The sequence below is a fragment of the Phocoena phocoena genome, chromosome 15 (assembly GCF_963924675.1).
Source record: "Phocoena phocoena chromosome 15, mPhoPho1.1, whole genome shotgun sequence".
Classification (NCBI taxonomy): Eukaryota; Metazoa; Chordata; class Mammalia; order Artiodactyla; family Phocoenidae; genus Phocoena; species Phocoena phocoena.
The window spans coordinates 6,261,049-6,274,811 of record NC_089233.1 but is presented as its reverse complement, the minus strand read 5'-3'; the positions used below and the strand labels follow the sequence as shown (position 1 = coordinate 6,274,811).

At 50.6% G+C, this 13,763-nt stretch overlaps 1 protein-coding gene across 1 annotated transcript; it reads right to left on the bottom strand.

Moving 5' to 3' along the window:
- Positions 1 to 4,532: 4,532 nt before the first annotated feature.
- Positions 4,533 to 13,500, bottom strand: ZSCAN25 (zinc finger and SCAN domain containing 25). Its single transcript, XM_065892853.1, has 5 exons — positions 13,114 to 13,500; positions 11,769 to 11,970; positions 11,066 to 11,157; positions 9,602 to 9,728; positions 4,533 to 5,365 (listed from the first exon to the last, which is right to left on the bottom strand). Exons 1-5 carry the CDS (start codon positions 13,498 to 13,500, stop codon positions 4,533 to 4,535), a joined length of 1,641 nt encoding a protein of 546 aa, XP_065748925.1.
- Positions 13,501 to 13,763: the final 263 nt, after the last annotated feature.

Genomic DNA, 13,763 nt, shown 5'->3' with positions numbered 1-13,763 from the left:
ATGGCCCACGACGCGCAGCCAGGCCCTGAAGTGCACGTTAGCCCTGTGTGAGGGAACTGCAGACACCCAACCATACACAGTGAAGGCTAAATATAAAGCGACCAAATACCCCTGTTTGTCCTGGAGTCCCATTTACACCACTGTCCTGACATAATTAATAGCACTTCCCTTCACTCCCAAAAGGGGCAGGAAATGCACAAGATGATCTTGTAACAACTTGTCACACCCGACAGTAGAGAAGCTATCAAAGATGATTAGGGTTATGTCCATTTAGGAGCCAATGTGAAGAGGTTCCCACTGGCCAAAAGTGAAATGATTTGAGGATCAATAAGAATAACAACTGTGGTGGATTGGTTTGGATTCATTAATGCATTTTGATTAAAAAATAATAATAACTGATCACTTTTATAAGAAGCAAAGCCACCAGATCATTATTATTGTGAAAACAGGTAAATAAAGGGAAGGAAGAGTCAAGCATTTCCTTTCCTCTAGGAACTGTATCTAATAGTGAGGGGAAATTTCTTTTTTTTTTTTTGAGGGGAAATTTCTTACAGAAGCTTTCCAGCTAATAAACGAAGAATCTTTTATAATCTTTTATAGAATTAATGAAATAAATGCATTTAGGCTCCCAACATCATATAATGAGAAACAACCAGACATGCCACCATCTGCAATGTGTTCTTGCCAAAGTGTGAAATACAAATCTGGCTACACCTCTACACCTAAGTTTTTAGTTAATCAGATGGCAGAGAGCTATATTAAATTATGCCATGAGTATGCAAACAATAAAATTCAGAGTGTGAGAAACTCCACAGGATAAATAATTCAGTTGTTTCAATAAATGAATTTCAAGGGGAGGGGAATTTCCCTGGCGGTTCAGTGGTTAGGGCTCCACGCTTCTATTGCAGGGGGTGTGGGTTCGATCCCTGGTCGGGGAACTAAGATCCCACAAGCCATGCAGCCCAGCCAAATAAAAAATTACAATTAAAGAGAAAATTCTTTTCAAGGGGAAAAAGGGATAGGAACTATAGATTATTAGCCTTAGAAGACAAAGCAATAAATTAAAATTTACGGCTCTTACTTTTTTTTTTTTTTTTTTGGCTGCATTGGGTCTTCGTTGCTGCGCACGGGTTTTCTCTAGTTTTGGCGAGCGGGAGCTACTCTTTGTTGTAGTGTGCGGGCTTCTCATTGCGGTGGCTTCTCTTATTGTGGAGCACGGCCTCTAGGTGCACTGGCTTCAGTAGTTGTGGCACGCAGGCTCAGTAGTTGTGGCACGCAGGCTCAGTAGTTGTGGCACGCAGGCTCAGTAGTTGTGGCTTGCGGGCTCTAGGGTGCAGGCTCAGTAGTTGTACTGCACGGGCTTAGTTACTCTGTGGCATGTGGGATCTTCCCAGACCAGGGCTCGAACCCGTGTCCCCTGCATTGGCAGGTGGCTTCTTAAACCACTGTGCCACCAGGGAAGTCTTCTTACTTTGATCTTAAAGAAGGTTTTTTTTTAATTGTGGGGTTTTTTTAAAATATTAATTTGGAATTAAGCAACTGCTCAGTTTCTTAGGTATGATAATAGTATTGTGGGGTTTTGGGTTTTTTTTAAGAATCCTTACCATTTAGAGGTATACACTGAAATATCTATAAACAACATTTGGGATTTGCTTTAAAATACTTCAACTGGGGAGGAAGATGAGGAGGAGGATGGGGTAGAGATAAAACAAGATTGGTTATGAGTATATATTAAAGTTGAATGGGCTTCCCTGGTGGCGCAGTGGTTGAGAGTCTGCCTGCCGATGCAGGGGACACAGGTTCGTGCCCCGGTCTGGGAAGATCCCACATGCCGCGGAGCGGCTGGGCCCATGAGCCATGGCTGCTGAGCCTGCGCATCCGGAGCCTGTGCTCCGCAACGGGAGAGGCCACAACAGTGAGAGGCCCATGTACCGCAAAATAAATAAATAAATAAATAAATAAATAAATAAAGCTGAATGATGAATACATGAGGATTCATTTATCTATGTTTGAAATTTTCTATTATGAAAAATTCCTAAATAGAAAAATACAGAAAACAATATTTGACATTTGAATAGATACCAAAAATAAGGCTACTACAACTCCATGGGGAAAGATTTCTTCTGAGACTCTTTTGAGGAACTGTCCATGAGCTTTGGTCTCAAAGCGGACAGGGGAGCCCATGTGGGAAAGACAGCAAGGCCTCTTACAGAAGCTCCCTCAAGAGATCTCAACTGACTGGAAACCCAGTGTATGACCAGAGAATCTACCACTTAATTCAGGTAAACAGAAGCCCATTGATGAGCAACTCGGAGGCCACGCTGGCCCCAAACTCCCCACCTAGCTCTGGAATACAGACCTTCCAGAAAAGGCCAAACTCAGGTCAGGTCAGCCCCCACGTCACACAGACTACAGGCCAGAGGCTTAGGAAAAGCCTCTTACTGGGTTTGGCCTCCAGGTGGCTGTAAGCCTTGCCTGGCTTGTCTGGGGCATGGGGAAGAAAAGAGCTGACTCTGCATCTGGACCTCGATGTTGCTGAGAAGTAGCAGCCCAGCATCTCAGAGAACGGACATCTCACAGCGCCCTGGTCAGCGCAGCCTCATGGGGACAACTGAAGGGCCAGGAGATCATTCGCTAAATCAAAAGTAAACACCACGGTTATCTGCCAAGAAATGAGTGATAAAATAATGTTTTTCAAGGTGGACTGAGTAATGTAACTCTCTGTATTAAAGTCATTACCATTTACCTTATTTACAATGGAAAATGGGGGGAAAAATATCCCAGTGAAAGAATATAATGTCAAGAGGCACCATGAGACAAATCACATCTTGCAATTACAGGACACAGTCCAAAGACAGACTAACTTACAGTCCCGTCAGAAAACTAATCACTCAGCAGCCGGCGTCCAAAGGCACAGCATTACGACACTGCAGCACGGTCCAGGCTAGTTAGGCGGTTTCCAGAATGTCCAAGAGAAAGGGAAACCTTTAATGACGGCAAAATAATATAAGAAAGCTTAAACACATTTACAAACACTGCATCTTCTCATTTTTTAAAAAATGTGTGTTTTTGATGCCTACAAACATCTTTGTCTTTCGTTAATTGGCACTCATGCAAAACAGACTGCTACCGTCTCATCATCTCCAGGTGGCCCTGAGGACCCCAAGTACCTCTCAGATGACAAGGACCGAGATGCACTGAGGACAGAGATGATTCAGGAACAAGAGGTAGGTGGTGGCGAATGCATTTCAGGGCCAGCTGACAGGACTGAGGCACAGGCTCAGATGCCTGAACCCGGGGAACAGCCACGGGTTCCACTTTGGGTGGTTCTGAAGATCAAATACATTGACCAACACGTAAGCTCCACGAGGACAGGGATTTCCCACCGCACCTCCACACCCTGCCTATTTTATTCATTGATGTACTTCAAGCACCTAGAAGAGTTCCTGGCACACTGTCGGGCCTCAATAAATATTTGTGGAACAAGTCCAGTGAGAAAACAGGGAAGCAGCACATTTTATATACTGTAAAGTGCCATCAAATACAGGGTATTAATACTAGTTCATCTTTCGGCCCCATTTAATTAGAATTTTATACAGACCTGGATGTTTGTTTAAAATACTCTCATGTTTATACACTGATCAAAAGCAAAATATTAATTTCCTAACAGATGTGTGGACAGTTGTTATTGTTCAAGGAATAATGGAATGGGGAAACCACCAACGAGTAGACTGTCACAGAGACAAAGGGGGCCGCAAATAAAGTAAAATAAAGGAGGCTGCCTGAGCGACCCCAGCTGGGAGGAAAAGATCAGGCACCTGGAGGGGCAGGGCAGAAGGAGCACAGAATGAGCCTGAGAGGACTTCCTCTCTCTCGGCACTGGCTGTGAAGGGAACTGAGGGCGCTCTGCGTTATTAACGAGTCTGCTTCCAGGGCCCAATCACAAGCTCCAGGGGAATGAGGTCTCATCTGTCTCGTTCACTGCACTCCCAGAACCAGGCGCACAGTAGGTGTTATTTAGCAAATAAATATCTGTTAAATGGAAAAGAGAATTGGGGGAAGGAAGGGAGACAGAGCTAATGTTCTTGAAGGGACACAGCCCTCAGAAAAACGAGGTTCAAGCTGCCGACACGGGACAAGATTTCACCTTGACAACCAGACTCGCTCAGGAGGTGGACGTGAACATCCACTGAAGGAGAAAAACCAGGACCTGAACTGAAACTCCGGATACCGCTTCCTCAAAAAGGGTAAGAGAAAGTACGAGCACCACTTGGGTAGGAGACGTGAGATGCTGTGCCCTCTGGCCTCTCAAATAAACCAGGCCTCTCCCTTCCCCTATGTGTAAAACGAGTGGAAAGAAAATGGGTGAAAGCGCCTCTCTGCCCCCAACGTCCCTCGACGCCCCCAACCCTTCAGTGAGTAAAGGGGGGCACATCCTCCAATGAGGTCTCCCTCCGCCTGGCGGTTCCAGAAGGCCCCACCTTCTCCGGCACCTTCTGTGAGCAGAAGACGGGCATTTCGGCCGGGCGCCCTCACTGCCCTGGGGTCTCCTGGCGATGCTGCGTCTTCTGGTGCCGGTTGAGGATGGACCGCTGGTTGAAGCTCCGGCCGCAGGCAGGGCAGCAGTAGGGCTTCTCCCCAGTGTGGATCCTTTGGTGCCTGACCAGCCGCTCCCCCTTGCTGAACCGCTTCCCGCACACCTGGCAGCCGTAGGGCTTCTCCCCAGTGTGGGCCCGCCGGTGCACGGCCAGGTTGGCATTCCTGCTGAAGCGCTTGCCGCACTCGCAGGTGTAGGGCTTCTCCCCGGTGTGCGTCCGCCGGTGCACCTGCAGGTGCTGCCGGCGGCTGAAGCTCTTCCAGCAGTCCCCGCACTGGAAGGGCTTCTCGCCCGTGTGGCTCCTCTGGTGGACCTCCAGGTGGTGCCGCTGGCTGAAGGTCTTCCAGCACTCGCCGCACGCGTACGGCCGCCTGCCCAGGTGGGTCCGCTGGTGCTTCAGGAGGTACTCACGCAGCGCGAAGCCTTTCCCGCACTCCCCGCAGCCGTAGGACTTGTCTTCTTCGTGGGTCCGCTGGTGTCTGACCAGATTTGAGCTCCGACTGAAGCCTTTTCCGCACTCGGGGCACTGGAAAGGCTTCCAGAAGGAGCTGTGGGTCTTGAGGTCATCAGGCAGGGGGGCAATGCCGCGCTGGGGAGGGGGTGGCCCGGGCGCATTCCCCACCGAGCTCCCGGCCTCCTGCTCACAGGTTCTTCCGAGCTCCGGGACCTGGAGAGAGTCTTCCCCAAACCTCTCTGCCGGCCCCCGGGCAAGCGGCCCCTTGGGGTCTGCCGGCTGGGTCTTCGCCTCCTTTTCCTTGCTCCCCAGGCCTACAGGACAAGGGAGATACAGACCGATACTGAAACACATCTGAAGGTAAACTTCCATGTTAGAACCTGGCTTCTAAGGGTGTCCCACTAACAATTCCTTCTTTTTTCCTTTAACCAACAACCTCAGTACATTTGACGTTCTCTGACTCTAAAACCAGACATTCCTTTACTTCTTTCCATCTGTTACGGACTGTTTGTGTTCCCTCCTAAATTCACAGGTTGAAGCTCTAAGCCCCCAGGTGCTGCTATTAGGAGGTGAGGCCTCTGGGCACTAATTAGCTGAGGGCATGAGGGTGGAGCCCCCAGGATGGGATTATGTCCTCTAAGAAGAGAAGCCAGAGCTGGCTCTCTGCACACACAGAGGCCATGTGAGCATGATCCTTCATGATGGGATTAAGGTCCTTATAAAAAAAGGAAGAGACACAAGATGTCTCTCTCCCTCAGCCACGTGATGACAAGGCAAGAAGGTGACCACCCATGAACCAGGAAGAGAGGCCCTCACCAGACAACAAATATGCCAGCAACTGGATCCTGGACTTCCCAGCTTCCAGAACTGTGAGATATAAATGTCTGTTGTCTAAGCCGCCCATTCTCTGGTATTTTGTTACAGCAGCCCAAGCTCAGACAATCTCCATGCCCTTTTACAGAACAGTCTGCTAAATTTTAATGCCCTCCCTCTTAACTTCCTACTAAGTCAGACTTTGCTTTCCTTCAAAATCTAACTCAATGGTTTCCTCTAAGGAACTTGCCCAGATTACTGCCCCATCCTGGGTCTCATCAACACATATACTCAATTAGCACCGTTTATTCCACACTTACTTACGACTGACCTTGTTGCGCGTGCTATTCTACGGTCATCTGAGATGTTCAGCTTCCCCAGGATCACAGACCTGTTCCAGCAATGGGGAGCTCCCGGCACTGCATGTCCTCCCTCAGCTCACTATCCCTGCTCGCACTGTGCCCTCCACCTCACCCTGTTTTATTAACCTGGGTCTCTGGGAGCCTGGCACAGGGACTGACTCAGGGGAGGCGCTTCATGACTGTCGGATGAGTGAATGAACCCAGTCTGTACCAGACTACCTCTACATTGGCGTATTTATTAGGACTGAAACGCCCTTCTACAAGTCCTTCCTGTGATCCCTCTTATACCCTCTCTAAATTAATAGTTGTTTATAGAAGATCAAGAGGAAGGGAAGGAGAAGAGAGAAAAGAGGTACTAGGGAGCAAAGAAGCCAAAAAGAAAAGAGGGAAATGACAGGTGATGCTTAAACAGGAAAGAGTCGTTTCAGGCAAGCCCATTAAAAGATAAAGGGAGGGACTTCCCTGGTGGCACAGTGGTTAAGAATCGTCCTGCCAGGGGACTTCTCTGGTGGCGCAGTGGTTAAGAATCCGCCTGCCAATGCAGGGGACATGGGTTCAACCCCTGGTCCAGGAAGATCCCACATGCCGGGGAGCAACTAAGCCCATGCGCCACAACTGCTGAGCCTGTGCTCTGGAGCCCGTGAGCCACAACTACTGAGCCCATGTGCCACAACTACTGAAGCCCGCACGCCTAGAGCCTGTGCTCTGCAACAAGAGAGGCCACCGCAATGAGAAGCCCGCGCACCACAACTAAGAGTAGCCCCCTCTCTCCGCAACTAGAGAAAGCCCATGCTCAGCAACAAAGACCCAATACAGCCAAAAATAGTAAATAAATTTCTTAAAAAAAAAAAAAAAAAAAAGAATCTGCCTGCCAACGCAGGGGACACGGGTTCAAGCCCTGCTCTGGTAAGATCCCACATGCTGCGGAGCAACTAAGTCTGTGCACCACAACTACTGAGCCTGCGCTCTAGAGCGCACGAGCCACAACTACGAAGCCCACACGCCTAGAGCCCATACTCCACAACAAGAGAAGCCACCGCAATGAGAAGACCGCACACCACAACGAAGAGGAGCCCCCCGCTCGCCGCAACTAGAGAAAGCCCGCGCCCAGCAATGAAGACCCGACGCAGCCAAAAATAAATTAATTTTAAAAAAAAAAAGATAAAAGGGAAAAAGAACGTTTCATGCCTCGTGACGTGATAAAATATGAAGGACACAGCTCTCACTTCTGATGTATTCTTTTATTTTGCACCTTTCACAAAAGTAAGTGTGCAAAACATAAAGAGCTGAAAGAATTTTCATAATGAAGATGACCATTAAATAGCAGCCACTTCAAGAAACAACATCACGAGCACCCAGAAGCCCCTCCAGTCCCCTCCGGAGACTGGTGACACCATCCTGCCCCCAGGGTAATGTGTTATCCAGGCTTTTATCACCATAAAGTATGGTGATAAAGTTCCCAAGCTTTACATATTTGATTCACACATTGTGTCTGCTTCTTCTGCTCAATATTACGCGTGTGCGGTTCACCTGTATCGTGGTGTAGCTGTAGCAGCACTACATTCCCTCTCATCAGTGTATGATGTTATACTGTAAGAGTACGTGACACTCTCCTTATTAATCTGGCTGATATTCATCTGGGTAGTTTCCAGGTTTGAGGTGTTACGTACAGCAAAATTAAAATTAAATGCAATGCATGAACCTAACTGGACATGGGGAAATGTGAGTACGAGCTAGATATTATGTATCATGGAATTTATGTTTATTTTCTCAGGCCCAATCCTAGACAGCTGTCAATGCAAGAGCTGCAATCACATGGGAAGAACTCTCAGGAAGACTCAAGGTTGAGACGGCTAGAGGATGCTATGCTTGGGAAGCAGACCTCCGGCTCACCCAGTCTCAGCGTAAACGTTAGGGAAGTACGGGGGTTGTTTTGAAACAGTGAGCAGATAAGAGGACAAGCATAAAGCCAGAGTCTCTAGAACAGTCAGAATGGCCAGGAGGGTGTAAAAACTTGCTGGGAACACAGTGGCGGCCTTGGCAGAGGCCCATTCCCAGCGCCAGGATGAAGGCGCTAGGATGCTGGCACCTCCATGGGTGCACCACGCACGGCTCCTGCGCTCTGCATTTACCTCAGAGGGGTTCCACGTCCTTTGCCATCACAGAAATCGCACATCTCTTCATCATGGGTGACAGCCTTGTACTGGACCCAGGCCTCCCAGTATACTGCCACTGACACTACTCTGTGATGACCGCTAGTCAAAACTCCACATTTAACTTTACAGTCGGCCCTCCGTATCCAAGCTTCCTCATCCGCAGATTCAACCAACAGCAGATCATGCGGGACTGTAGTACGTATTCATTGAAAAAAATCCACGTGTAAGTGGACCCACACAGATCAAACCTCTGTTGTTAATGGGTCGACTGTACGACACGTTTGCATGTTTTAAGATGAAACATGTTTTAACATGTTTTAAGATGAAAAAAGGCCAGGAGACGTCAGTACAGGTGAGTGGTCAACACATGACTTACAAAGAAGTGATGAGAGGAGGAAAGAGAGAATCAGAGGGAACAAAGGAGGGGGCCCTTCGCAGCCACGGTTCCCCTCTCCCCACCGCCCACCCCAAGCCGTGGGGCTGTCACCCCTCGTCCCTAGCCCTCCGCAGTGTTCACCGGCTGTCCCTGGTGGGCCCTCAGTGTGCACTTTCCAGGCTCACCCTTCCCTCCTACCTTCTCCTGCTGCTTCTCCCCCACAAGCACCTTTCCTCCCAGCTCTGACCCCAGGTAAAACCCGGCTGCCACCTGAGACGCCCGGCCAGGGCCCCGCTTGCTCTGCAACACCAGCCCACACCAGCCCCATCCACTGCTGAGATCCCACTGCAGCCCCGTGCCCTCCTGCACCCACACACTGTGGGCTCCGAGGTTTCATGAACGTCAGTCCTGCCCCAACACAGAACTGCTAACGTGGGGCCTGCAAACAAGGGAGCGCTCCATAAACACAGGCTGGTGAAAGAGATCAGAGGATCCCCCTTTCGCTGCTTTTCTCTTGCTCTCAAGCCCTCAGTCCCCTTCAACTACAGACACAGTAGGAGTTCGTTCAGGGCATCCTAACAACCGACCTGTCTCATTTCAGCCAGAATAACTACCTGGTGTTTTCTTGCTCCTTGTCTGCTCCTCTCCTGACCCAGGAAAGCACCTCACCAGCTCCTATGCGCCTTGGTCCACGCACTTTCCACAGACCCATTTACTCATCTGCCGTGATATTCCCTTCCTTTATCAGTAGCATCAGGTTCTGAAATCTGGGGCAAGGACAACAACCCTGACCTACAGCTTTCACTGCTCAGTTTCTTACCTCCGGGATGGAGACAGTCTTACCTGGAGGTGAGACCCCGCAGTCCTGGGGCTCCACGTACTCCCCAAGGCAGTCTATCTGGGCTGGGGTCACGTGCCTCCACTCCTCCTCGGGGAAAGCCAGGGCCATGTCTTTAAAAGGGCCCAACCCCTGAAACAGCACAGGAGATGGTTATGGATAAAGAAATAATCCCGAGGCAGGAGCAGTGGAAAAGCAGAGAGACACAGGGGACAACATTCCAGGGGAGAACAGAGCAGGAAGACAGAAGGAATGCGGGTCCCTAGATGGTTCCGAGTGGGGCCAGAAGGGCCTCCCTCTCGACAGTTTAATGGCAGAGAACGATGGACTTGTCTGAGCCACTGTATTTTTGAGCCTCTGCTGCAGCCACTTGGCTGGTACCCAACAACTGCGGCCTCTAACTTCCACCGTTCAATCACCTGCACTCGAGCCTCATGTTTGATGGAGACTGGGGGCTGCTGTTTAGCCCCTCAACCAGAACTGACTTTCCCTCAGAGATAAATAAAAACTCGGGCTGGCCCTGCCTCAAGAACAACGTTGTGTTGAAATCAATGTGTCGTCGTCATGACACCGTGAAGAACTACTGTGGTAGAAGGAGAGGCTCTGACCAAATTCAAAAACTTTGATGTCCTTTCTTCATCTCCTCTAAACAATATGCTTGGAAAACAGAAACAGCAAACAGCACAGGCATCAACCCTTGCCCAAATACGGCTTTAGTGAGCTCAAACTTGAGTCACTTCTGGGAATTCCCACAGAAGGGGCCAGAGAGACCACTCGGCTCAGGGCTCCTGGGAGCGCCCACCCGAGTCGCTTCCCTCCTGCTGACGTGGGGGGAGGATGGGGTCCAGAGGAAGAGCAGCGGCAGAAGTATCCATAAAGCGCATCCACAAAGGGCTACTGACCTCCTGGCCATCCACCACACCCTAGATCACGCCTCTGGGATTTCCACCACTAATGTCTTCCTCCTCACAATTACAAGAGTAATACTGAGTCGATGGAGGAAAAAAAAGAAAAAAAAAAAAAACAAAGAGTAATCCAAATGAGTGAACTGAGCCTCATGCCTAGACCCTAAGGCAGGGGTCCCCAACCCCCAGACCGGTACCAGACCGCGGCCTGTTAGGAACCGGGCCGCACAGCAGGAGGTGAGCAGTGAGCGAGTGAAGCTTCCTCTGCCGCCCCCATCACTCGAATTACTGCCTGAACCATCCCGCCACAGCCATCCGTGGAAAACTTGTCCTCCACGAAACCAGTCCCTGATGCCAGAAAGGTTGAGGACCGCTGGCATAAGGCTCAATTCAAATTAATAACTGACGATGTAGTGGAGAAAACAAAGCTGTCACATCTATCAGAACAAGAAAGGTAGAATAATTCAACTCTGCGGACGGTGCTCTCCTGTGAGGAGAAATCTTGGGGAAGGTGAGCCTCATTCAAAGCGACATCAGGATCCCTGAAGAGCAGTCACAGCTCACCTGGGATCCAGCTGTAAGGAACCCCACTGCCATCTCTTGGTCTCTGGTGCTCACTGCAGGGAGGCCAGGACCAGCCGGAAGAACTGGCAGAGCTGAGCAGGGAAATAAACCAGGAGCAGGATTAGCGCTGTCCTGCAGCAGCTCGTCCACAGGCGTCTAGTGCCTGACACAGAACCCCAGGAACCATAAGGAGACTCCAGACAGGTAGGTGTGGGTGTACCCTACCCTGTTCTAACCCTGTTCTCAGCTAGGAAAAAGGGCCCGACCCAATATGCACTGCCCTTCAGGGCTGTTCACGCTCCCAAGTCACGCTACAGCAATAACCCGCCTTGAGATTCAGCAACACAGTAAGTCACATGTCACTTTTAGGGATTCAGTTTATCTGCCCACTTAAACAAAATATCCCTACATGTCAGCTACATACTTCCTGGCAGTTTCTAGAAGGGATGTGAGGGAAAGGAGAAGAAATGATAAGAGAGCGTGATACCAGATATCCCCCGCAGAAATCAGGAGATCGAGCTATAGAAAACAATTTCACTTCATCTGTTTCTTACTGAAGTCCAGGAGGTAGCCAGGAAAACCCAGAACTGCACGCTACAGGTAACTTAGTTTATCAACTGCAGGGTTTGTAAAGGAAAGGGGAGGGGGCAGGGCACGAAGCACCCTTTTCTGTGCCCTTTCTTCCTCACTGCTTGCAGCTTACCCTGCTCCTGGAAGGCCTGCGTCCCCTCTCCAGGATCCTGGTTGAGCTGCTCCTCAGCGCCTTGGTCGAGGCCTTGAATTCCTTCCCCGTGGGGCAGCCCCCACTCGGGCTTGACCTCCACGGGTCCCAGGTGGACACTTGGCTCCCAAGGACCTCTGCAAAGTGCTGTCTCCTCCTGCTCTCCCTGCACACGGCACGGAACCTAAGAACAGGCCCCAACACCTATTAGAATGAGGCCTGCATAAGGCTGTTATGAAAGGGGTTGAATTAAAACCTAAAAAAGAGACCCACTGCAGCTGCAGGGGAGACAAGGACAAGCCGGCTCAGCTCTTCCCCAGGACGTGAGTGAGAAGGTGAAAAGGAGGCTAAACTGCCTATCAGGCGCTGAGCAGCTTCTATGCATCCATGCCATTGTACAAGGGTCCCTTCTGCCCACGCCGATACTGATCAAATTCCACCATGAACAGTATCACAGAGAGATGTTATTACTATTCCAATGAGAACGTTAGCCCAAAACACTCACTATTAGAAAAAAGATTCCCCAATCACAGATGCTGAAAGTAAAAACTACAAAGCCTAGACTGTGCGGTGAATCAGTGAGAAAAAAACTGCTCTAGAAATAGCAAGGAAAACCAGAACTCACAAGAACAGGCCTTTCCTGGTCCACTTTTAAGCTCCTTGGCAGGGAGTAAAAAAACAAAACAACTCTCTTAGGACTATACAGGAAGTCAGGGGTGACTGCGGTGGGAAAAGGGAGAACAAAATGAAGACAGATTGTTACCTGCAAGCAAGACAGTAACGTTCAGTCCTGCCCTCTCTTTCCCAGACGGCAATTGGGAAACTACCAGAGAGGGACAGACACATGGCCAGAGTCCCAAGGGAGCATCTGAGATGCAAAGTCACTCACTACGTGAGCCGTCTCAGCCAACGTCCCAGACGTGGAAACGGCACTGTTCCAGACAATGCTTCTCAGGAAGAATACTCACCAAGTGGAATTCCGGAATTCCCTGCATCACCACATGCATCTCTGCCCAAAGAGGAATGAGTCTACCAGGGCCCTTGAAATAGATCACAACTGCCTTCTTTGGACCTGAGGCTCACAAGGGAAATATGGCCAGGCCTCTGCCCTGATGACCAAAAAAGGAGCTGACAGCCCTTCCACCGGCCCTGCGTCTTCCCTGGGTATGGCTTCCCTTGATGAAAACTCCTCTGCCCTCCAAAATGTACCCCAGATGGTCGGGGAGCAGAGGAGGGAGATTCTGCACCTCACCCACTCCCACTGCTTCCTCAAACCTCTCGCTTCCCGCACCAACAGAACGAGACCCAGATCCCCCTTCTCACCCACCGCCTTGGCCTCCAGGGCTCCCTCCGTGAAGCCCTCCACCACGGCCACAAGGGCTTTGCCGCTCTCCGGGCTGTGCTCCCGAATCCAGGCGTAGAACTCCCGGGGCAGGATGGTCAGGAACTGCTCCAGCACCAGCAGCTCCAGGATCTGCTCCTTGGTATGCAGCTCGGGCCGCAGCCACTGGCGACAGAGCTCCTGGAGCTGGCTGAGGGCCTCCCGGGGACCAGCCGCCTCCTGGTAGCGGAACTGCCGAAACCTCAGGCGAAAAGTCTCCGGGCTGGGGCCTTCCCTCGCCCTGCCCCACGGCAACTCTTTCTCCAGTTTTACCACAGGGACACCCATTTGCTGCTGACGATCTTCTGCCATCCCTGGACACTCTTTAAGCATCTTCACACTCCCTCCCAGAAGACTGAGGGTCTGTTGGGAAGACCAGACAGACAATGAGAACAGCATAAATAAGACACAGGGAGGGCTTCCCTGGTGGCGCAGTGGTTGAGAGTCTGCCTGCCGATGCAGGGGACGCGGGTTCGTGCCCCGGTCCGGGAAGATCCCGCGTGCCGCGGAACGGCTGAGCCCGTGAGCCATGGCCGCTGAGCCTGCGCGTCCGGAGCCTGTGCTCCGCAACGGGAGAGGCCACAACAGTGAGAGGC